Genomic DNA, 25199 nt, shown 5'->3' on the forward strand with positions numbered 1-25199 from the left:
GTTTTTATGGCGTTTCGGAGGGGACTTTCTTCGATTAACTGCCATCATGTTTGTTTCATGAATTATCTAGTAGAGCAATGATACCAACACAATTTTAAAACAAAACACTGAACACAATTGCGTCTAGAGCCGTTCGATGCACATGGGTCCACATACATCAACGGTTCTGGACGCAGTTGTGTCCGGAGTTGCGTTTTAAAGTTGTGTTTGTAGGCTTTTTGTATCTAGTAGTAACATGAGGCTTTTCATTTCACTCAATTCAATCAGTTTCTAAGCTTCTCGAGCAAGCAGATTACTTAGGACTTTTGTGTATTACTGATGCTATATGGATTTTGAATCAAGGTAGCAAGATAATGAGCAAAACAAAGAAAACGAATGAGAAGCAAAAAGAGAGAACTAAAGGCTCACCTTGTTTTGAAGTCCCATATCGAGTAATTACAAAAGGTAAGAAGCAAAGGCATGTACAAATAAACAACAGCGTGCAACATTGCAATATACTTACCTGGACGGGGTCAATGGACGATCAGCAAGGTCCATGGCCTAGGTTAGTGGTCTCCATTGCACTTAGGAGGGGTGCTTGCTTAAGGTCTACCCATGTGGTGGAGCCTACGTCATAATTTGTGGTAGCGGGGGCCTGCGTTCGCGCGGCCCCTTCCCAGTTCAGTTGAAAGCATTTGGTCACTCAAGGGTTAATTATCCTGTCCAATTACATCATGTTTTCCAATTCAGAAGTCGTATTTAGATGGTGGTTACACTATTTCTTCTCTCTTTGGAGCTGTAGAAGCATGGTAAAACTTTAAGAGAGTAATTATTGAAATGTTATGTACGCTCTAATCTCTGTCGATTGGAGATTACATGAGTAATGTTTCTGTTCGTTTGTTCTCTTGTCATCCGGTTCTTGTCTTCTCTGATGTTTGTGGGTGTGTGTTTATATATGTAGATAGAGAGACATCATCAGAAATAAATGACTACCTACCAACTGCTTGAGTTTTTGCTGGGGAGAACCATTGTCGAGGCAGATGGGACTAGTCATTTCCCGTGGGGACTAGTCAATCTTTTACTAGTCATTTCCCGTGGGGACTACTTCGATTAATTGTCATTCGTGGTGTTTGTTTAGGAGATTTCTTGAAATAATTTTGATTTTCTTCTCTTCTCCGACCAACTGTTACTTGAATGTTTGCTTGGAGACACCATTACTCTCGATTTCAATCGATTTCTAAGCATTATTTAGAACTTGTTTGTTCCTTATCTTTCTGTTCTTGTCTTCATGTTGTTCGTTCATCTCCCACAATATTACTTACTCACCTATAGTCATATCCCTATAGGCCTATACATACATACATACATTCTCAAAGCCCTTGCTTTAGCTTCATGATGTTCAGTAGCAAGTGAATGCCCTTTTACTATGGAGGCCATCAAGATCTCGGTGGAGTACCGCTGCTTGATACCCGACATCCTTACCATATGACGGTAACTCGGAGCACCCAATATTTTCTAGAATCGTGGGCGACCTTTACCTTCGGATGTCTGACCAAATTTGGATGAACTACAGAGCATGACCTAGTTCTGATGCTGATCATCCACTAAAACTCAACTAATTTACAAAGATTCAAAGAAACAACTTAATGACCCGGAATCCATTTTCTGCCTTCTTTTCGTAGAAATCTCGATGTGCAAGATTTGCTTATATCCATTTATCTTTTTTCATTTGGTCTTGAGTTTTGTTTGGAATGATACCTAGTTAAATTCTTTGAGTCTAGAAGCTTTTGCATGTCTGAAGTCCCACATCGAGCATCGAAGCGAGAGAACTGCACAAAGGACTATAAATAGGAGGCAATGAGCTCCATTATGACATACTTACCTGGACGGGGTCAATGGGCGAACAAGAAGATCCATGGCCAAGGGTAGTGACCTCCATTGCACTTGGGAGGGGTGCTCGCCTAAGGTCTATCCAAGTGGTAGAACCTACGTCATAATTTGTGGAAGCAGAGCCTGCGTCCGCGCGGCCCCTCCCCTAGTCAGTTGAATGTTAAATTACTCTGTTCAATCGCTCTACTTTTCCATGTTTTACAATTTATAAAATCGAAATTCAGAAGTCATATTTGTGATCACCCCAGTGGTGGTAGCCCTTTCCCTATTCAGTTGAAAGCAAATGACATTGTTGTCGCTTAACATCGCTAATGAAATGAAGGCTTTTGGTTTGACATGAATCACATTGCTAAGATTGGAATTCGTGTGTTAATGCTTTTCCAAGTTTCCGGTATATCCTTACAAAGTGCGACGAGTTATAACTATTGGGACTAAGTTACTCCTTTTACGCTAAGGGTACTGGTTAAGAAACTTTTAAAAGTGTCACCAAAACCTACTAAAAATGTAATTTCAAGCTTTAATGGTTAATAGTAAACCATGAATCATAATCTATTCATATTTTGCCAAATGGAAAATCATGGCAATCTGATAGTATCATAATCCGAATGTCCTGCTTGGTGTGATCATATATATGATACCAGCAGAAAGTTTTGCTCGGTCCATTTCTTGTTGAGCTTAAATGAGAGGCTAAGGGTTATTTACCATTAAAGTATCGACCAAAAACCCTTTTGCACAATTTACCATTGCATTTTTACTTTCCGCCCAAATGTGGATTTCAAAGAATACCAACAAGTGAAAAGTTTACTGATTGACGAGAGAAAGTTTTTCCGTTTTTCTTGTTCTGAATTTTGTAAGGCAAAACACTATTGTATAGGGGATAATCGCTGTTTTCTACTCATTAAATGTTTAGCCCTTGTCACAATTGCCCAAACAACACTAGTCTGAGATTTGAAAAATCCTCTATCAGAGTCCCTTAGACTTTGTTGATTCACAAAATCTACACATTAAAGACCTTCATTAAATATGGGGCAACGCCTTCTAATTATTATAGGAACCAATATCTCTTGATTTCTAATTTTCGATCACAATATTTAGCTGAATTTAAAATTTGAAGGTATTAAAAAAATCAGATAAGCATAAAACTATGAATTTCATCAATGGTGACGGACGACTACTTTTGTTAACAATGCACTTTAGTTATGTATGCATTGCAGAGTGAAAACACAATACTGAGAACTTTTAATCTTATGCATCCTAGACTGGGGGGAAAAACATTGGGATCTACGTAGGAGAAATAATCGATTTCCATCGTGGATTTGAAATGTTGGGATCAATAAAAAATCTGATAAGGATTGTCAAGATCTGATTACATTGTAACATTAAATGCACTAGGATCATATTAGATTAACTGGCAAATAAGTTTCAACTGCACCTAGACCAATTTTAATGATACTAACAAGTCTTGCATGATACGAAAGCCAGAGAGATAGTTGTAGATGTCATGTGAATTAAGTTCTAGGTTCAAATCTTCCCTATAAAAAGGGAAGTCTTAAACCTCTGCAACCCACACCCTAAAGATGAAAACTGTTGCATGTTTAGTACTTTGCCTTTGGCTAGTTGCTCTAACAAACCTTTGTCTTGCTGATGACGAGCAACTATCAGATCTAAGTGCTGATTCTGCTTGGTTTGATAGTCAATCAAATCATGAAGAACCATTTGCGGCACCATTCAACCATGAAGAACCATCGGCTGCACCATCCAACCATGAAGAACCATCGGCAGCACCATCCAACCATGAAGAACCATCGGCAGCACCATCCAACCATGAAGAACCGTCGGCGGCACCATCCTTGGATGAGGAACAAGAAGCTAAGCATAAACCACACAGGGCACCTGCACCAACACCAACTAGCCCAGAGGCACCTACGCCAAAGGGACCCTCCTCACCTGGTCACAAGCATAAGCATAAACACCACAAGCACCGAAAGACGCCAGCACCGTCACCGTCACCGGAAACGACCCCACCCCAACACCCCTAGGGCCCATAACGCCAATAGTGTCCATGCCAGAGGCATCGACATCCGTTGTTAAAATGCTCCAATCCTCCTTCCTTTCTTAGAGGGTTTCTAGTAACATGAGCTACTCTTGAAATAACATAGTACTCCTGTTACAAATAAATGGTAAACTTTTTATCTTTTCCTATTCCCATATGTTCTCTAGTTCTCTTCCATTGAAGAATCGGTCATATTAATTTACAAGTATCTTCGGAAACAGGAATCATTGGCACTACTAGCGACGGAATTTTTATTGGCATCAACATTTTATTGTGGGTTCTAGTTACCAAAGTTTTAGCTCTCCTCGTAAATAGTAATTGCCTCAACACATATATACTCGAAAACATGCTCCATCAATTTTCCTTTGATTTTGTTGTTTCGAAAATAGTTCGAAATAAAGGCCTTCGTTGAATGTCGGCCACCTCCTTCTAATGAGCACAACAACATCTCACGTTTAGTACATAAATTTTCGTTATCATGTAGTTTAAAAGACTATTGCTTTAGCCATCATCAAACTCAAACTGAAGCAATATTAATATCAAGGTTACTAATGTTAACTTGCAGAATGAGGTATCAATTAGTAGTATCCATCAACATACTATGAAGCATGGATGCTTCTAGACAGAGGCGGCTCGAAAAATGCACTAAGTTTTTGTATTTTTTACATATAATTTAATTTTTCTTTCATACTTTTTCATATTGTTGGTACTGAATTGTTCATGAGTAATCTAACTCAACAAAGCAAAATAAATTAAGCACAACTCATTTTCAAACACAATATTTTTTTTATTTTATATAGAGCTTTGTATTCAAAAAATTTCTTTATATTTTTGTCACCGCTAAACTAAAAGTCTGGAGCTGCTTTTAGATACTCTCCGATACTTGGAAATACATATCCCAAAAGTATGATTTTCTGCTCCGATACTTGGAAATACATATCCCAAAAGTATGATTTTCTGCAGTTTTTAAGTATCGGATACTTTTCAGATACTCCTTCGATATTTGCAATTACAGATGAGTTTGGATACTTTTCGGTTGTTGTGGACTAATCACCGTTAAACATTTGTTCTCACAAAAGAATGAAATGTCAAAAAGAGTTTATAACGGATCCGTTGAGTTGAATTTTGACTAGAGAACAAATGATCATCGAGGGGAATGAGATTAAAGCCTACTAATTAAAAGTCTCTATAACAACAACCCAACCTACCTGTTCAACTGGACAACCGAGTTGTATGAGACTTAGGAGCGTCACTAAGGAGATATCACTCCAACTTATTCCTATGGTGCAACAGCGATGCTTGCAGCGTATCAGGTTAAACTTGGCTTTTAATGATTCTTCTACTATGGAAATTTCAGGTGGGGCATAGCAGGATACTCTTTATAAGAGATCACCTATGTGAGTGTGAAGGGGCTGCTTCTGTGAGAATTTTCTAAGGCTGAATTCTCTAAAGCACTCTTTGAAACTAGTCGATGTTCTAGGGCCAAAATGGGCACAACCATAAGAACCAATTGTATTCAAAAAGTTTATGTGTGAATTCTGTTATCGTGGTTTACACAAAATGCTGAATAGTTTAAGGCATCGTGTCCACTGGTTAGCAAGTAAATTTGATAGTCTTTCACAAGGGAAGGTTCAAAGCCAAAAGCTACCTATCCTATGCAGAAATTTCCACTTGTACTCTCTCTGTCATTTGCATTGTTTTGCGTTTGTTATCGAGTCAATTTCATTTATGTAGGGGATTGTTGGAAAATATTATTGGAATGTAATATTTTTATTTGGTTTGAATGTGAATTGACTTGATTTAGAGTCATGTTTTTTCAGTGACACCTATTCGTTGTGGACGGACGCTTCTTATATGAATAAATGTGTCTCCTCCCTTGGTGACCATTCGGAATAGTCACCAGTTGGTCTATAAATAGAATGTTCCCCATTCATTCTATAGAGATTTGAAAAGATGTTTATGTCTGTATTTTCATCGAGTCAGAGTCATTCTTTTTGAGAGAGTATAAAACACAAGGAGGTTCAATAGACCCATTGATTGAGTGCTTCTCCTGTGGAGAGTTCGATCAAGTAGAGCTGGGTGATAGACGTTCATGCAAACCGTAAGCACCGTAGCGGGGACGAATCTGTCTTAAGTATAGAGTGTTACACACTAACATTCACTTTGATCACCAATTTGTTTTCATCAATTTCTAGATTTTGAGTTCCGATTTTATTGCACTCATATTATGGGTTTTCATCACAAAAAGTAAACATATTTTTCCAACAGACTTTTTGCATCTAGCAACACGAGGCTTTCATTTCGTTCAATTCAATCAATTTCTAAGCTTATTGAGCAAGCAGATTATTTAGGACTCTTGGCTATAAGCCCATGTCAATACGGACGTGATGAAAGATCGAGTGGCAAATGCATATCTGCCTAAATGAGAAGCAAGCAGAAAAAAGAGAGCTTAAGACTCACCGATCCCGTTCGTTTTGGGATTTTGGATTTGGATTTGTAGGTAATGAGTATTATAAAGTCTACACACACATACAATCTGTGCACAGATTGTGCACAGATGTTGTTGTGGGGCCCACCACGGGTCCCACACAAATCATCCGAGCCGTTCATTAAATGTAAAACATTTTTTCAAGGGTCCCCGTAAAAAATAAGCTCAATTTGATACCTATAGGTGCTCGATCCAACCATATAACTTTTCATTATCCGGAAATCTGAATGAAAAGTTAGATGGTTGGATGAAGCACCTATAAGTATCGGATTGAGCTTATTTTTTACAGGGACCCTTGAAAAAATATTTTACATTTAATGAACGGCTCGGATGATTTTTGTGAGACCCGTGGTGGGCCCCACAACAAAATCTGTGCACAGATTGTCTGTGTGTGTAGCAAGGGTCAATGAGTATAGAGGGACATAGAGTAATGATTGAAAATAAGGGTAATGATTGGAGAGAGAGAGAAAAAAAAAAGGAAAATTATTCAATACTCCCGGCGTATACTCCCTCCCCTCACATAACATATGGGTCCACATGGGACTCAATGTAGGCCCCACATCTTATGTGAGGGGAGGGAGTATACACCAGGATTATTGAATAATTATCTAAAAAAATAAGAGTAATGATTTGAGAGAAATAAAATAATGATTAGAATCCAAAATGCTTAAACGAACAACCATATTTTGAAGTCCCACATCGAGCAATTACAAAAGGTAAGATGCAAAGGCATGTACAAATAAACAATAACTTGCAACTTTACAATATACTTACCTGGACGGGGTCAATGGACGATCAGCAATGTCCATGAATTAGGTTTGTGACCTCCATTGCACTTAGTAAGGGTGCTTGTCTAAGGTCTGTCTAAGTAGTAGAGCCTACGTCATAATTTGTGGTACCCTATTTAGTTGATAGCATTTGGGTTCTCAAGGACCCGTACGATTGCCTCTTCATGTTTTCCAATTTAAATTGTAATTTAAAAGTTTTATTTATGATCAATGAACAACTTTTTTTAGCTGTGTGTTCCTAAATGGGGAAAACCAAGGGAGTGGGAAAGAGTGCTAATATTGATATTCGTGTGTTGACGCTTTTCCATGGTTTTTTTAAAAAAAAAAAAAATTGCGCATATGAAAAAATGACGAGTTACAACTATTGAGACCAAATTAATTCTCTTACGCTAAAGTCTAAATCGTTTCACATTCGTCTAGCGATAGTATAAAATTTCCCTAGGGTGATGATAGCATTAGATCCTACATTTGTTAGGGTCTTATTGACAAGTGTCTTCATTTGTTGGGCCAATTGAGTCGAGGTCGCCCATAGTGAGTTTCCAGTTCACGCATGTTGGAACTCTTGAAAATTGGCGTGATCTTATATACGATACCTGCTGACCTGCCAGACGTTTTGCTAGCTCGCTCCAATTCTTGTTGGGCTTAAATGAGCGGCTAAGAGTTATTTTCCATTACAGTAGAGACCAAAAACCACACATTTTGCACATTTAACATTGCATTTTTCCTTTCTGCCCAAATGTGGATTTTAACGAATACCAGCGAGTGAAAAGTCCACTGATTGACGAGAGAAAAGTTTCTAATTTTTCTTCCTCTGAAGTTTTTAAGGCAAGACATTATTGTTGTATACATACCATAAGTCCCACATCGAACAAACAAGAATAGGAGAGGTGGGCAATGGGTATAAATAGAATCCGTTTGCATCAATAAAACGTACTTCAACTAGGCTCCGTGGCCTAGATTAGCAACATTACAATTAATATACTCACCTGGACGGGGATAATGTGTGATCAACAAGGCCCATGAACTTGGTTAGCAATCTCGATCCATTGCACTTAGGAGGAGTGCTTGCCTAAGGTCTACTGTTAGCACCTTGATTTCCAAGGCTTTCTAAGCTTGGCTAGCGGTGGCACCTTGCACCCTAGCCAACCGGTGGAAACAAAGGCATGAGGCAGACATGTCTTTACAAGGTGACCCGACGGTGTCGGTTGGTGTCGGCACTGGTCTCTAAGGCAAGTGGCAGTCGTGATGCACGTGATGGCCCGATGATATCGAGGCAGGGATGCTAAACGGGAAACAGGCTTGTGGGACAAGGCAATCAAGGAAAATGGCTAAGTATTGGGAGCTGGGGTTGGATCACGAAATTGGCCAGGCAGCCTTGAGTTTGCTCGGGCAAAACGGAGGCAGCCTTGAGTTGGCTCAGGCAAAACGGTTATTGACGGTTAACAGCATTCTGCACATGTTGCTGGGAGCATGGGACAGGTGTCCAAGGCAGAAACGGGCTGCATGTGTTGCTGGCAGCATGGGATAGGTGTCCAAGGCAGAAACAGGCAGTTATCAGCAGTTATCTCCAGGCAGTTTCATGTTTCAGTGTGCTGGCAGATTCTGGCAGTGCCAGCACAGCCCTAGGGCAGTTGGGGGTGTCAACTGCAAGATCATGGGTTGGCCCATGATCTCATGTACTTAGTGGCCACATTTTTATGATTGTAAGCCTATTTAGGCAAGCATTTTCGTAGCCTAAGGCAGGGGGTTGTTCTGTCTAGGTTCTTAAGTGTATTCCTTTGTAAGTTGGTGCTTAATAAAGGTTGGGACGGTTCCCGTAACTCTTGAGTGTGTTTCTAGACGTTCAAACATATCGGGTGTGTGAGTAAACACTAGTTGGCTGAGACCAAGTTGTTGGCAAACTTGGTGCCATCACGGGTAGATTTCTAGGCGAAAAATAGCCCCGTGACATCTACCCACGTGGTGGAACCTACATCATAATTTTTGGAAGAGGGGGTCTGCGTTTGCGTGGTCCGGTTTCTCGTGGCAACCTGATAGTCGAGTCTGTAGAGACAAACATTTGATGAGGAACAGGAATTTGAACGTTAAAATGGGGTATCTGCGGGATCATACAAAAGATAAATGAATTTTCGCCGGTCACAAGCCAAGCATCCATAACTGAAAAAGAAGACATCGGGTGGGATGAGTTTCAAGAGCATTGGAGTTGTGGTGAAACTAAGGTAGCGTTAGCAGGAGACCAAAGATAGCTGTACTGCGAAAACATTTGAGTGCTGCGGTGGACATTCGACACCCATAAAAAAACTGATGCTTAACTGCAATCATGTTTGTTTCGTGAATTATCTGCCACAATTAGAGGTGTCAAACGGGCCGTGCCGTGCCGGCCTGGCCCGTTTAGTTTCGTGCCAACCGTGCTTCGTGCCGTGCCGTGTCGGCCCATTTACTTAAATAGTGTCGTGCCGTGCCGGGCCCATTTACTTAAATCGTGTCGTATCATGCCGTGCTGTTTTTCAATCGTATCATGCCATGCTAGCCCATTTACTTGATTGTGTCGTGCCGCCCCGTTTACGGTTTACTTGGTCGGGTCGTGTTGTGCCTGTTTAGGGGTAAATAATGTTTTGATAAGTTTTTTTATTTTACTTGTTATCTTGTAATGTCAATTTACAAACCAAACCCTATTCACTAACACAAACAAAAATAATTCATTTTCACCGAATAAAAATTGTTAATTTTTTTTAAAAAATCATCGTTACATAAAATGCAATGTATGTGGCACATACTTTGTGCGGTATTTTTGTCATGTTTGATTCAAAGTTTTTTAATCGTATACAAAATTTTAAAAGTTTATTTTAGTTAAATTACGAAACTAAAATGCATTGTTTACCTAATTTACCATATATATTAGCCATTTGGCCCTTTTAGCCACATAGCGAGTCAATTTTTTTTTTTACCTTAATTAATGACAATATAAGTCATGAGTCTCATCACTCATGGCATAGAAAGTCAATTTATTTAATAAAATTAATATTATTTTTTTACCTTAATTAATGACATTATTAGTTAACATAGTGAGTCAATTTATTATTTATTTTTTGTTTTTCCGAGCCTCTTGTTGTGCCGGGCTAAGATCGCGTCGTGTCGTGCCATGCTCGTGCCATGCCCGTCCACGTTCCCACTTTGACCGTGCCGTGTCATGCCAGGACCACAATCGTGCCTGTGCCGTGCCGTGCCACATTTAAACGTGCCGCGCCGGCCCGACCCACTTGACACCCCTAGCCACAATTGCATCCGGAGTCACATTTAAAAATTGTATTTGTAGACTTTTTGTATCTCGTTACACGAGGCTTTTCATATTGTTCAATTCAATCAGTTTCTAAGCTTCTCGAGCAAGCAGATTATTTATGGACGTGACAAAAGAGTGGCAAATGCAAATGAGAGGCAAACAGGAAAAGAGAGAGAAGTAAAGGCTCACCTTGTTTTGAAGTCCCACATCAAGTAATTACAAAAAGGTAAGAAGCAAAGGCAGCTACAAATAAGCAACAGCGTGCAACATTGCAATATACTTACCTGGACGGGGTCAATGGACGATCAGCAAGGTCCATGGCCTAGGTTAGTGGCCTCCATTGCACTTAGGAGGGGTGCTCGCCTAAGGTCTACCCAAGTGGTGGAGCCTACGTCATAATTTGTGGTAGCGGGAGCCTGCGTTCGCGCGGCCCCTTCCCAGTTCAGTTTAAAGCATTTGGGGTCTCTCATGGGGTTAGTAAGTAACCCTGTGCAATTACTTCTTCATGTTTTCCAATTTAGATTGAAATTCAGAAGTCGTATTTATAATCAGCATGGTGGTTATACGAATGCTATCTTTGGAGGTATAGAAGCTTGCCAATTCAATGGTTAAACTTTACGAGAGTAATCACTGAAAGTTCGATCCTTTCGGGCTCTATAATCTCTGTCGATTGGAGACTACACGAGTAATGTCTCTGTTCGTATCATCTAGTTCGTCTTCTCTGATATATGTAGATTGAGAGACATCAACAGAAAGAAATGACTACCTACCAACTGCTTGAGTGTTTGCTTGACAGAATCATTGTCGAGGCAGATGGGAAGAGCTTCAATCTTTTACTGGTGTGTGTAGCCATTTCCTGTGGGGACTTTACTTAGATCAATGGCCATTCGTGGCGTTCGTTTAGGAGATATCTCGAAATAATTTCGATCTTTTGCTATCCTCCGACCAATTGTTACTTGAATGTTTGCTCAGAGACACCATTGCTCTCGATTTCTAAGCATTATCTAGAACTTGTTTGTTCCTTGTCTTTCTGTTCTTGGCTTGATGTTGTTCGTTCATTTCCCACAATATTATTTACCCACCTTATCACCTATCAGTATCCCTATAGGCCTACACACACTCAAAGCCCTTGCTTTAGATTCATGATGTTGAGTAGCAAGTGAATGCCCTTTTACTATGGAGGCCATCAAGATCTCGGTGGGGGTACCGCTACTTGATACCCAATATTCTTACCATATGACAGTACCTTGGAGCACCCAATATTTTCTAGGATCGTGGGCGACCTATACCTTTGGATGTCTGACCTAATTTGGATGAATTACGGAGCATGACCTAATTCTGATGCTGATCATCTACTAAAACTCAACTAATTTACGAAGACTCAAAAGAAACAACCTAATGACCCGGAATCCATGCGGGTATATATACAAAAAATCAATGTCAGTACGTCACTGAATAACTTTCAGCAACCATTAATAAAATTAAGATCTTACATTTTTGCGTGTTTTAAGTTGTAGCTCTATCTTATTAAATTAAGTACTCTGTTTTCTCGGTGACACCCCAGTTGTAGCAGTACTCTGTTTTCTCAATGTTTTGCAGTGTAAGTTTAAATTCGATAGTCATGATCTGTGAGCAAAATACCAAAAACAAGAAAAGAAAAGATCTGTGAGCAGAACATCTTAATTCACCTTTAGAATTTTTTATTTTTTTTGTCTTACAAAGTTAGAACAACTTCTGGATTTGCATCATGTTATCGCTTAGAGATTCTCTTCTCCCCCCCCCCCCCCCGGGAACGCATCGCCTATGAAATGAAGGCTTTGGGTTTTGGAAAACCAGAGAGTTCCTTACCACATGAATCACATAATGCTTTTCCAAGTTTTCGGTATCCTTCCGAAGTGCGCAAGAAAAAAATGACGAGTTATAACTATTGTGACTGAGTTAATTCTTTTTAAGCTAAGGGTACTGGTTAAGAAATTTTTAAATTTGTTGTACATTCTCTATGCACCCACTTTCATTCGCTATGCACTCACTTTCATCAGGATTGTACTTTCTATATTGAGCATATTATCTTTGTAAGTATCTCCAAAACTTACTAAAAATGTAATTTCAGAACTCTAATGGTTAATAGTTGACCAAGAATCATAATCTATATATTCATCTTTCGCCAAAAATAAAATCATGACAATCTGATAGTATCACATTCGGTTATCCATATTCTTCTTCCTGGTTTTCGACACGGGTCGGTTCCTGCTTTCTAATTTTATCCAAGCCAACATTTATCATCAGAAATGTTTTTGTTGGTCATTGACTCGAGGGTTGAGGGATGGAGATCAAGTAGGAAGCAACACTTCAGCGTTTATTGTGGGTTCCCAGTTCTTGCGTATGGGAACTCCTAAAAATTGGCGTGATCTTATATACGATACCAGCAGAAAGTTTTGCTCGCTCCATTTCTTATTGGGCTTAAATGCAAAATTTGACCACATCGTACCGTGAAAAATATATTTATAAAAACTTGGAGTTAACTACTATTCTGTAGAATAGTGGTTAAGACCGAGTGTCGATCCTCAGGGACAGTATGGCTAAGTTACACTAAATTCGATTAACTTCTAGATTAATTCGGACAGAAAAAGTTGGATTGATTTGATTTTGAGAACTAATTAAATAAAGAAAATAATTAAAGTAAGAGTTGGAAAGTTGATGGAAAAAAGATTTAGGGTTTCGAATCCACTCCAACCACGTAACACCGATATACATAGGCTATGTTTAATTATTCGAATCAGAAAGGATTATTGCTAGGACTTGCAAATTAACCCTTTCGATAATCATCAAGAAAATAATTGCGTTGTTAAAAAGCATAGACTATCCCATAGCACGGACCGTCTCAGTAGCACGGTCAGGCCGCCTAACGGTACGATCCGTCTTACGAGTATAATCTATCTCATAACTCCAATCACAATCAATGAAAACCATTATATAACTCGTATTTGAAAGTGTGCATACAAATACTCAATAGATTAAAACCATTAAAAATCCTTCCATTTGATCAAAACAAAACGGGTTCTTAGTCATACAATCGATCCGAATAATAAACCAAAATCTTATGCATGAATAGAGCTACTTGATACGAAGTTTCATCTTTCTCCTAAAGAATGGGATTAGCCGGCCATGGGCTTAATGATGTTCCCCAATTTCTTTTCCGTGACGTCCTGCCGTTTATTCGAATACTGCTGAAAAGCTGCCGTCCAGCCACTCTCCCTGCGTAGTCAGTAGGTTTCCATCCCCTTATATAGATTTTGAACCATTAATTACATAAGAGGCCCATGGCGTTTAGGTAACTACGAATAAATCATGCAATTTTGAATCACTTTGCTCTTTAACCCCAAACTTCATTAAACTCTCGTTTTTATCCAAAATCTTGGATAACGATCTCAAGCAACCTGTAAACACAAAAAAAACGAAATAAATATAAACTAAGATAAATAAATGACTAATAAATGTAGTTTAAAGGGCCAAAATATCAATATTTCAGCACTTATCAGAGGCTAAGAGTTATTTTCCATTCAAGTATCGTCCGAAAACCCTTTCGCACAATTAACCATTGTATTTTTCCATTCCGCCCAAAAGTAGATTTTAAAGAATACCAACAAGTGAAAAGTTTACCGATTGATGGGAGATTTTTTTTTTTTTTCGTTTTTCTTCTTCTGAACTTTCTAAGGAAAACATTCTTGTTGTATATATGACATAAGTCCCACATCTAACAAACAAGAAATATGAGAGGTGTGTTGGAGTTTGTCCCACATCGGTTAATTATCTCCTCCAAAAACAAGTATATGAGCTTGACAGCCTCTCCACTCTTTGCCAATTGGTTTGGAGTTGGATGCTTTAACTTGGTATCAAAGCTAGTAGAGTTTCGGAGAATTTATTCCCCTTGTTTGTGCCATAAGTGCACTGTTATTTGTTGTGATCCAAGTGTTATGGATCCTTTGTTTACCTCTCCACGTGCGAGTCGGGGGTCGCACGTGTGGGGGAGTGTTGGAGTTTGTTCTACATTGGTTAATTATCTCCTCCAAAAACAAGTATATGAGCTTGACAGCCTCTCCACTCTTTGCCAATTGGTTTGGAGTTGGATGCTTTAGGTGGGTATTGCGTATAAATAGGATCCATTGGCATCAATAAAACATACTTCAACTAGGCTCCATGGCCTAGGTTAGCAACATTAAAATATATGGGTTAATGGGTGATCAACAAGGCCCATGACCTAGGTTGGCTATCTCCATTGCACTTAGGAGAACGTCATAATTTTTGGAAGCGGGGGTCCGTGTTTCTGTGGCCCTCACCACATAAGTTTTTAACTTTTTCTTGGGTTCTTTACTATCGGTCAGAGTAAGGCAATTATGAAGTGACAATAGATAATTTGTTTTCGACTTTTCGCTATGTTGCTGCAATATTAAGGGGGGAAGTTTGAGGGGATACGAACTGTGCCTAGAGTGTAGGTGGGAATGATTCAGAAATGGGTGTGAGATCGTTTCATCAAAATGTGAAAATTAAAGAGAGAAAAGCACGACTGTCGTTTGATGAATTTTTGTGAAAGTACCAAACAAACTGACAAAACCATAAGCACAACGATGAGTCGAAGGCACAGGTTCAAGCGAAAAGTTTAATTACAAAAACAAAAACTCTCGTTGGTGAAGTTGAGATTGAGGAAATGAGGGCAAGAAGCTACACAATTGTGACAAGGAGCTTGCTTTTCAATCCAAGTGGATGTTGTGGGGGTAGTGAGGGAAAGTTTCCCAAACAGAGGAGGAAGACATTGGGTGGGATGAGTTTCAAGATCATTGGAGTTGTGGTGAAATTAAGGTAGCGTTAGCAGGAGACCAAACATAGCTGGATCACCCATCAATAAACTGTTTTAATCGTTCATTGGCATGATAGAGGTCTTGCAAGTTTAATTACTTCCCGAATTATACAGTTCCCGACGAGGGAGCAAGGTTGAACCCTAAGGGCTGGAGCCTGGAGGCTTGCTGCATAGTATTAAGTTAAAAGCTTTCCCCGTTAGCACTGCCAAGCTTCCATGTAGAAAGCAACCTTTTGCTGGCTTGTCATATTTCTACTGTTTAAGGCATTCAACAAGCTTTCCATGCGTGTAAATACTCCAAAATGATTAAATGACTCTGATTAACAAATACAAAATTCTTACCATTTTTTGCACAATTATTTTTGGAAGCTATCAATCAATCAGGGAGAGCAAAAACTGCTAATCTAAGGAATACCAGAAAGTGAAAAGTTAGAAAATTCTCAATTTTCTTTAGTTTTAGAGTTTCCAAGGCCCAACTTTTGTGGGAGACTTGCCATAAGTCCCACATTGAACAAACAAGGAGGACCCATAGCCTAAGTTCATATTTTCAGGGAAATTTTCCCAACATATGAAATGATTTTCACTATCATCTGTATTTTTCATTTTATAGAATTATAAACTTGTCATAATAAATATTAACAATTTCATGGGACTAGAGAGAAATATTTGGGGTTCCAATAGAACCACTCTAACTTCATTAACAATGTCATTAGCTAATTATGGTCAATGGTACCACTCAATGGTACCACGGAGCTTGTTCCTTCGTAGGTTTTTGGTGCTTGTTCCTTCATAGATTTTTGGTTTTGAAACATGTACTATCAAGTCTTGAAGGGCAGTTGATATGTTCAGGGAAATTTTCCCAACACCCCTACAACATCTATGAGTTTCTTGAAAATTCCGGAAGGTTCGAGAGTGTTCAAGAGAATTATAAAATGATGTAGAACACCCTAAAATGTTAAAGAATAGTCTAGACGATTCTAGAACGGTCTAAAATATTCTAAATATTTCTGGATGATTCTAGAAGTGGAGGAACCTTGAGAGTTTTAGAGGATTTAGAAACAATTTAGAAAATTATGGAAGACTCCACCACATGCTAGAGTTGTGTGGAGAGTTTTAGAACATTGTGGAAATAAGAGGAAAGGAAAGACCATTTGGTAAGAGGATTCTTGAAGAAAAATAGTGACCATTAGAAAAAAATGATCCTAACCGTCTGTCGAAGAGGTGGATGATTATATAAAAGAAGGATGAGAGCATTCGGAGATAGCTCACATGGAGTCCAAACATTCAGAAAATATTTAAGCAACAATTTTTCTTTATTTATTAAGTAAAGACAATTGTAAAAGAGCATTCGGAGATAGCTCACATGGAGTCCAAACATTCAGAAAATATTTAAGCAACAATTTTTCTTTATTTATTAAGTAAAGACAATTGTAAAAAATATACATGTGATTTCCATGAGCTGGCGAATTTCCTTCCCTCTCCAATATCCGTTTCTTTGCAATCATGCAAACCCTTATAAAACCAGTCTCGTCTCTCTCTCTTTGAAATCTTTGTATCTCTCACCAATGTTTTCTCCATGAACAAAACCGGCTCTGTTTGGAACTTGTGGAACGGAAAGGAAAGGCAAAATAAAAGAGAGGAAAAATGGGAAGAAAGTGAATTCTTTTCTCTTGTTTGATTGTAGAAAGAAAATGAAAAGAAACTGAGGAAAATGGAAAGAAAAGGAAATTTTTTTAACTACCTTTTCATTACAAATTCAAAAGTTAGCTTGCTTTCATCATCCAAACACACAAATGGAACACACCTGGAAGATCAAAAGCCAAAACTCAAAGCATTTGAAATAGAAATTGTAGAAATAAGAAATCACACACGCATGAGAGATCAAAGCTTTCCAGAGAGAAGTTATATTCCATTGACATTCCAACAGATATATTTCCAGGAAGCACAACTATTCAACTAAACGACATACTAGTAAAATATTTACAAGTTTCATAATGTTACAACGATTGCATTGGGTTCTGAGACTTCGCAAAAACACAGTCAGTATCACACCATACATATATATAGTTCCACCAAAAAGTCTCTTCAAAACATAAGTGCTTCCCACAAAGTTATGATTTCCAACTCTGGCCTTCTCCACCACTAAAGTTGTCAGCAAAATGCACGTACCTTTGAACAGTTTCATCCAAAAATTCCATACTCCACCTCAACATGTGTTACTAGAAGCACATATCTTTTCAACCAGCCATGCCTTGCGTCGGTGAGTTGGACAACCAAAGAAAGCTCTCACCAGTCGTGGATTTGACGTAATGAAGTTGTAAGCAAGAAACTAAAGGTCTTCTTCAACTCCTGGAATACTTCTTCCTCAGAGTAAACACGTGGTTGGCCCTTAGTGCCGAGTTTCCTTCATGGAGAACCAGATTTCCTTCTCTAAGTGCAGCAGCAACTTCATTGATTCCGTTGTTGAACACTTGAAATTGCTCAAGCAGTAAATCAACCATTGCTTCTTTTCTTTTAGTGCCTTTGGAGGATGGTGTTGAATCGAGGTGAAATTTTTTGAAGTTGATCGTAAGCTATCATCCAAGTTTTCAAACTGCACTTCATTTTGAGTCAAGAATTCATCAATATAGTCCATGCTTCTTTCACTCCGCTCTTTATCCCATCGACGCTTCTTTTCTTTGGCAGTTTCAGCACAAGCACCTGTAGCTCGATCATTCCCAAAGATTGACACTAGTTGATCAAACTTGGGAAGAGGCCGCATATGAAACTTCTTTGCATCGGGGTTTGACTAACATGAAAAATTAAAATTCACAATTTTAAGTTTCAAAAACCAGCATACAAGTATAAAATAATGACACTAGTTTTCAGCTGCTACAGTGAAGTGAGCAGAAAGCAAATGCCCAAAATTTTCTTTTAAGGCCATGGTACGAATATTGAATAATGGTTCATGTTTTTTTACACAAGTATTGAATTGGGAACATATTCACAAATAATCACAATTCTGCTAAATCATCAAGAAGAACCTCCCAAACTCAACGTCAACATCCATATGCAACCTATAGAATCAAGATTTCAGTGACAGTCAAACCAGTACTGCTAAATCACTATCACATGAATTCCACATTTATAGACTTCCTTGTTTGGTTAAGACTAGAAGTAGAAGAAGTGTACCTCTAATCTAATCAAAAAGAAAAATCTTATAACAAAACTTACAGCTAGTAGTTCTTTCCAAACGTCTGGATCAGCTTCAAGCATTATCGTCTCTTCGTTCCACCCCAGCCCACTAGTGTTCTTGACAAGGTCGTAAGCCAAGTTAAAGTTTTGTCTGATGGTTTTGAGGCGGTTTTTGATGTGTTCCTTCGATATGTTCTCACCAAATTTCTGGGACATAGCCTTAGAAGCATTTGCATATGTTGTTGCTGTGAAGCTTCTATCAATTTTGTTACCATACAAGTCTTGTTCATACAAAACATCAACAAGATAGTCGTCCATTTCTTGTGTCCAAAGCAAATTTTTCTTTAGACCACCCTTTTTGTTGGAAAGAACTTCCATTGCTGAAACCTGAACAAATATTGAACCATCCAGCTTGAATATCCTGACTTACATGAGTTGACTTGTATTACAGATTTTTGATATCAAAGATAAAAATTGAAAAACCAACCAAATACATAAACAAAACACTATCCACATCAATTACTCTACACAAGGTTGAACATGCAGCATTAGTTGCAAAAGGAAATGTAAGTAGCAGTACATTCACTTGAGTTTCTATTTCAATATAGACATAGACATAGTACTCTTAACTGGCTAACGAATACAAAGTCACACTTCATTCAAAACATAATCATTCCACATTTGTGCAGCAATGTTAGCCCTTAAATTGACCCATTCTTCACACTCATTAGTAATGAAATGGTCACTGGAAGTCTCTTCCGGTTCAGCATTTGCAAGTTCTTCATCAACCTCAGCTAGAATTTTATCATCTGGATCAACAACCGTCAGACAATTATGCAGAATGAAACAAGCTAACACAATATCAGTTTGAGTTCGAAAAGAGTAGTGAGCCTCAACTCCACTTGCTACGATGGGAAATCGCCTTTTTAGGATACCAAATGCCCTCTCAACTGTATTTCGTAAGGAGGCATGCCGGAGGTTAAAAATCTCTTGAGCATTTTCGGGTGCATGTGTGGAGTATTCTTTTAAATGATATCGCACTCCTTGATAAGGTGCAAGAAAGCCTACGTGTAGCATGAATCCCGCATCTACCAGATAGTATTTTCCTATATGTAGTAACAAGTTAGTCATATATTATCAAGATGATTGCCCCTACTACTTTGAAGTAACAAATTACTATTAAGGGGAATTACTAAGCGGAACACTTAGTTTGTCTTCCCTAGTCAAAGCATTGTTAATTATCCTAGAATCAGATGCAAACCCCTCCCATCCTGACAAAACATAGGTAAATTTGTAGTCGAATGTGGAAGCTGCTGGTACGTTTTGTGAAGGATAATCTTTCCTTCCTCGAAATCACGGAACATCCTTGTGCGACACTTTTACACGAACATGAGTGCAATCAATAGCACCTATGCAATCCTGAGATGTGGAAGAGAAGTATACGACTACTATAAAAAGTTTCTCTATTCTAAATCAAAAAGAACTTCAAAGAGAAAAATTGGAAACTAATGCTTACCTTGAAATAGGGGTAGAATCTGTTGTTGTCCAATATCTAAGGAGGGACTTCTAGACCACTATGCTGAATTAGGAGTATATCTTCTAATGATATGATTGCTCTCAGAACATTGTGAAATTGACGACTAACGGTTTCACCAGAGTGACGGAAGAACCATGTCAAAAAAAAAAGAGTGACGGAAGAAAAATCCTATTATTTTGTTTCGTATATTATGTGCCAACATATAAAAACAGAAACATCACTAGTTGTTCTTCAACAGAGGTATACCATGTGTCATTAAGACGGAAACTTTCTTGAAGTATATGAACCAGCATTTCAAACGCATGTAGGCCCATTTGTGTAATGTCACGACACTTGTCACCCTGACTAAGTCAATTCATCAACTCTTGACATACCTTTCCCCTTTCCCTTTTTGTTAGATATATTGATCTATCAACATAATTGAAATAAGGAAATGCTGACATAATGGATGCTATACTTGTTGCATAGCTAAGTGTAGTAGCAATAGCCATTCTTTGTTTCCGTTCCCACATCTGCCGCTTCTTTTCCCAAACTTTGTCGATCTTTGGTCATCATCTATCACATGATTCATTAGGACATGACATAAATTGTCACCTTATCAGTGCTCTAACTTGAGTATTGATAAACAAAGGTACAACTTAATTATGCAGTGCAAAAAAATGAAGACAGATTCCAGTAGACAATTGTTACATATCAGTAGACAAAAATGTGAACCTCATATTGTAGTTATTGAAGTTAAGAAAAGAAACTACAGAAGTACACAGAGAAAAAAACCATGAGCAAACCTTAAAGCTTTAGGCTAATAAAAGGTGGTCAAATCCAAAAGCTATGCAGGGCAACCCAACTTCCTTGTAGATTTTTTCACAATACATACAACCTAGAGGGAAGGGATCATGAAGAATGGTAACATTTATGTTAGGAGAATTGGTTGAGACATTTAAACAAACACCTGATAGTAAAAAAAATGCTCAGAGGAATTGAGTATTTTGAATTCAATTAGGTATCGAGTGGATGCATACAGACAATGAACCAATGGGAAAAGAGAGACTGTCTTGTAAACACACAGAGAGAGAGAGAGAGAGAGAGAGAGAGAGAGAGAGAGAGAGAGAGAGAGAGAGAGAGAGAGAGAGAGAGAGCCTTTTATGGAGGTGAGAGGCTAGAGTTGAGAATGCCTGTGTGATTCACACATATATAATGTCTGGAGATTTCTGAATTCTAATTTAGCGGGAGAGTTCAAATTTTGGTTCTTCAAAAGTTTAAATTCTGGCGCTCCATTTTCCTTGGCGTATACTCAACAGTTTTCCTTTCTTTTCCTTTCTATTTACTTTTCCTTTTCCTTAGATAGGAACCAAACAACTCCTAAGGAAATTTTTTTATTTTCCGTTCTTTTCTTCCACTTTCCATCGGTTCCAAACAGGACCTAAATCACATTGGCCACTACCAACAATGGCATCATTCATTCAGTAGCTAGCCAACCCACACAAGAAATGATAAGGATGTTTGGTATTGGTCAAATGGAGTGATTATCGGGATCACAGATGCATTTTTGTAGCTCTTCAATGGAGTCATTGGCAATCTCAAACAGCTCCATCAGGACAATCGATACAACGGTGATCCCAAACAACATTACAAGAGTTTGGGTTTCGTAGTCTTGTTGAGTTGACAACCACATCGACTCTGAGTGTTTGTGACAATCCTATTTCAACGTTCTTGCAGGAGTCCATATCATATCATCCCAAAAAACATTTTGCAGAGGATGCCTCACCGGGCGAACAAACGGTTTAGGACCACTCATGTCGACATCGTACTGCCACGTCCCGTCATCGCACTATTATCAACAATGTGCCGAAATCTTTGACTTAAGTTACAAAGATTCGCCTCTAAATCTCAAACCATGCTTTCTATCCTTCGGACTTTTCCTGGAGGATCGTGAAATTGAGGCATTCGAGTTGATTAATTTATGGGTAGCTGAGGGGTTTATAAGGCGTAGTAGAGTGAGAAAAGTTAAAGAAGTGGGAGACGACTACCTTAATCACTTGATAGCAAGAATGACTGTAGAACTTCCTTATGCCATAAGCAATTTAAAAGTTTGCTAACCTTGGATCTTTGAGAATCTGAAGTGGTCTACCTTCCAAATGTTATTTAGAGTATGAAGCAACTAAGACACATTCTCTTACCCATCTTTTGCTATCCAATACCATCTAGTCGGGTCAACTTGGATGTGTTCCATCAAGTTGAAATTTCTTTACCAAATCTCTAGAACTTTTACGGGCTGCATGGTAACCTTTTCAAGGCAGGTTGGTTGCACAAGCTTACTAGTTTGAGAGCATTGCGTTTTCCATGATGTGAGTACGAATATCATTGGGGTACTTTTAGATGCGAAACCTGTATCACACAAGCTTGATGAGTTGTCTTTGTTTCCAAATTTGTATGATACTGCTTCTCTGAATTTTCTCTCAATATTATTTTTAGAAATTTATACTAAAAGTCATACTTTTATGTAATGGATCAATATTTTGATTTATTTTATATTAATCGATTTTATCCATTTTGATGAGAATCGATCTTTTATGGGCAATGTTAGCATAATATTATTGGATGTTATGCTTGTGTGTCTGTTATTCTACATAGTAGATAATTCAGTGTGTAGAGGACAGCTTACACACGAAAGATTGGATTATCGGTTCTTGTAGAATATAAGATATAGTTCATGGTCTTAAATGGAACTAGACAAACCATTGGTAGGACTGTAGTATAATGTTTTAGTAGGTCTGTCTTTGTCACGCCCCAAAATGAGAAGTGACCGGCCGTGTACCACAAGACTAACCATGGAACACGCAACCTAGAATCAAATAAGTCACCAAACAATAAATGATTTTTCATTATTAAATAAAACCAAAGCAAAATAAATCTCAATCATAAGCATGGGGCACAACCATCGATCCCATGAACCAACCAATGAAAATTTACCACCAACAAAATAAGAATTTTATTTTTACCCAAAAAGTGTACAAAGTGCGGAAGCGATGATTAAAATTCTTATACTAAATGCAACATCCTATGGAGGTCAACATAAAAATTCCCAAGACGCCGCCAGAATTCTTGCCTAACTCCCCAACTTGCGTGAAAAAGAAGTTGAATAAAAATCCGCCAGCTGACGAGTTCAATGAGTGACAAAGCATGTATATTAAATAAAGTTCTAAAACAGGGCTAAAAATAGATTATCATGTCAACATATTTTGACATATGAGTGTACAACAAACTAACAAATAAGGTCAATAAATCATTTAATCAATAATAATTCTTTGTGGTGATCACAATATCACATCCATCAACAATGGGGAACACAACCAAATTGTACCACGGCCAAAATAATATCTCATCAAAATTGGATCCAATATCGAACTTAGAGTCACCAGGGCTGGTAGCCAGTGGTACTTTTTACTAAGACGATCCGGTGAAAGAATGCCATTGAGCATTAGGGTCACTGGCCTAACACGTTCTTTTCCCCAGGGTCGGATGTAAAGATGAAAAGAAAAGCTTCCAAGCAAGAGAAAATATGGAGTAAGAATAAAATTTTACAATATTATTTTCTCGGGTTTACGCAACTACTTCTTATATGCATAATATTTACTTATATGACCAAAAAAAAAAGTGCAATGACAACAATTCAGAATTGACATGTATATTAGGACTAATGACCAACTAATAATATACAGACACGCTCCTATATACTCTACCGACTATATACTCTTTCATATTCTCTCGCTTCCCTGCACCTGCTCCCGCTTCGTCTGCCTAAGCTTACGACACTTCTAGAGATACAAATGGGTTCCAACCTCAAATTGTGGACCAAATCCAGTCGTTTAAAAATGTAGTTGTGTGATTTGTTTCTCTGAGGTCCCATATATTTTCCACAAAGACCAGACTATGGAACTCTACTTGGGTCCTCCTTTTAGCTTTCCAGTTATAATTAATGCTAGGAACAATGACTGTTGCTTGTAGACTTTGACTCCTAGTCTTCTTCCATTATTGCATTGTTGAAACCCGTGTCAAACAAATTGATGGAAACCCACTGCACCGCTAATTAATTTTGTTAATGATTCACTGCACTACAACTTTTTTTTTATTCTTGTGTGCGATGAATGAGAAAAACTTTTTTACGGAGCTTTATGTGAATAAACCGTTTACGGAGAAAAATTGCGTGGGTCGATGAATGAGAAAAACTTTTTTACGGAGCTTTCCGTGAATAAACGTTTACGGAGCAAAATTGCGTGGGTCCAAAGTGTATTGGACGGTCCAGATTTTACAAAAACTATTCGCGCGAAGAGTTAAACTCTTCCAGTGAATCGTTTTTTTTTTTTAAAATCCGGTCCGTCCAATACCGAAATGGACAGCTGAGATCGTGTAGCTCCGCAAATGACTTATTCATGACTTCTTAGTGAATAAGCCAACTTCGGGTTGAATATACAAATTAACTGTAAACTCTTTTGTGTTCTCGCATGCCATTTCACCTGTTAATTAAAAAATACTACTTGTTGCTTAGCTGTGGGATGAGGCTCAGTTCTAATGTTATGTGTTATTATAAAAGAAGTACTATACGTAAATTTGCTGGATTCAAGTCCTGTTATTAAAGTTTGTGAACACAAATGATTTTCCGCTGTTTTGTGGTTGTTTTTGAAAGAAAGCATCAACCTCTTATGTAACAAGAGAGGTGTGGGAAATTTACAAGATGAGGAGCAACCTAGACAACCCTGTCATGCAGAAAAGCTCTTGAACCGTGTTTGGACGTATAATTTTAATGTTCGACTTATCTTAGATCGCTCATCTAAACCACCCAAGCTACTTTTGAAAATAAATAAATTTACTGATCAAAAAGGGAAAAAAAAAAAGCCACCCAAACTTGGTTTAATATATATTCTAGAGGGTACTCCACCAATAACTAATTGATTTTAGCTGGAACCCTTTAAGAAGTCTAGCATGATTTCAGAGCTAGATCTTGGGTGAGTCTCATCTCATGTCATTGAGTCTCTATTGCTTGAGTCAAATCTCCTTGTCTACCCAAGTCATACCTTCACATGAAATTGGGCTGCACGTGATTAAACTTTATTCCACATCGCTTGTCTAAACGACCCAAACTTTGTTAATATTTATT

At 38.2% G+C, this 25199-nt stretch overlaps 1 protein-coding gene, 3 non-coding genes and 1 pseudogene across 6 annotated transcripts; 4 read left to right on the top strand and 1 right to left on the bottom strand.

Moving 5' to 3' along the window:
- The first annotated feature begins 494 nt into the window (after nt 1-494).
- On the top strand, nt 495-655 carry LOC131328116 (U1 spliceosomal RNA). Its single transcript, XR_009200397.1, has one exon. It is a non-coding gene; the product is annotated as a U1 spliceosomal RNA (small nuclear RNA).
- A 1198-nt stretch (nt 656-1853) lies between these two features.
- Nucleotides 1854-2013, top strand: LOC131328187 (U1 spliceosomal RNA). Its single transcript, XR_009200460.1, has one exon. It is a non-coding gene; the product is annotated as a U1 spliceosomal RNA (small nuclear RNA).
- Nucleotides 2014-7176: 5163 nt separating this feature from the next.
- On the top strand, nt 7177-7326 carry LOC131328202 (U1 spliceosomal RNA; annotated as a pseudogene).
- A 3428-nt stretch (nt 7327-10754) lies between these two features.
- Nucleotides 10755-10915, top strand: LOC131328104 (U1 spliceosomal RNA). Its single transcript, XR_009200386.1, has one exon. It is a non-coding gene; the product is annotated as a U1 spliceosomal RNA (small nuclear RNA).
- Nucleotides 10916-17679: 6764 nt separating this feature from the next.
- On the bottom strand, nt 17680-21097 carry LOC131325241 (L10-interacting MYB domain-containing protein-like). Of its 3 annotated transcripts, XM_058357387.1 has the most exons (4): nt 20024-20170; nt 19701-19926; nt 18547-19613; nt 17681-18121 (listed from the first exon to the last, which is right to left on the bottom strand). In XM_058357387.1, the coding sequence occupies exons 3-4, from the start codon at nt 18883-18885 to the stop codon at nt 17723-17725; spliced, it is 738 nt and encodes a 245-aa protein (XP_058213370.1). In that variant the 5' UTR covers nt 18886-19613; nt 19701-19926; nt 20024-20170; the 3' UTR covers nt 17681-17722. The 3 variants fall into 3 exon arrangements, with proteins under 3 accessions (XP_058213372.1, XP_058213370.1, XP_058213371.1); XM_058357389.1 differs by lacking the exons at nt 19701-19926; nt 20024-20170 and adding an exon at nt 20830-21097 and having other exon boundaries at nt 17680-18121; nt 18547-18894; XM_058357388.1 differs by having other exon boundaries at nt 19701-20170.
- Nucleotides 21098-25199: the final 4102 nt, after the last annotated feature.

Source organism: Rhododendron vialii, chromosome 5a (assembly GCF_030253575.1).
Source record: "Rhododendron vialii isolate Sample 1 chromosome 5a, ASM3025357v1".
Lineage (NCBI taxonomy): Eukaryota > Viridiplantae > Streptophyta > Magnoliopsida > Ericales > Ericaceae > Rhododendron > Rhododendron vialii.

Bases quoted from the DNA above. Each gene is read 5' to 3' on its own strand.
- LOC131325241 (XM_058357389.1), bottom strand. From the start codon at position 18,885: ATGGAAGTTCTTTCCAACAAAAAGGGTGGTCTAAAGAAAAATTTGCTT. The intron at 18,122-18,546 runs GTAAGTTTTGTT...TTTTCATGTTAG, and splicing joins TTTGGAAAGAACTACTAGCT to TCAAACCCCGATGCAAAGAA.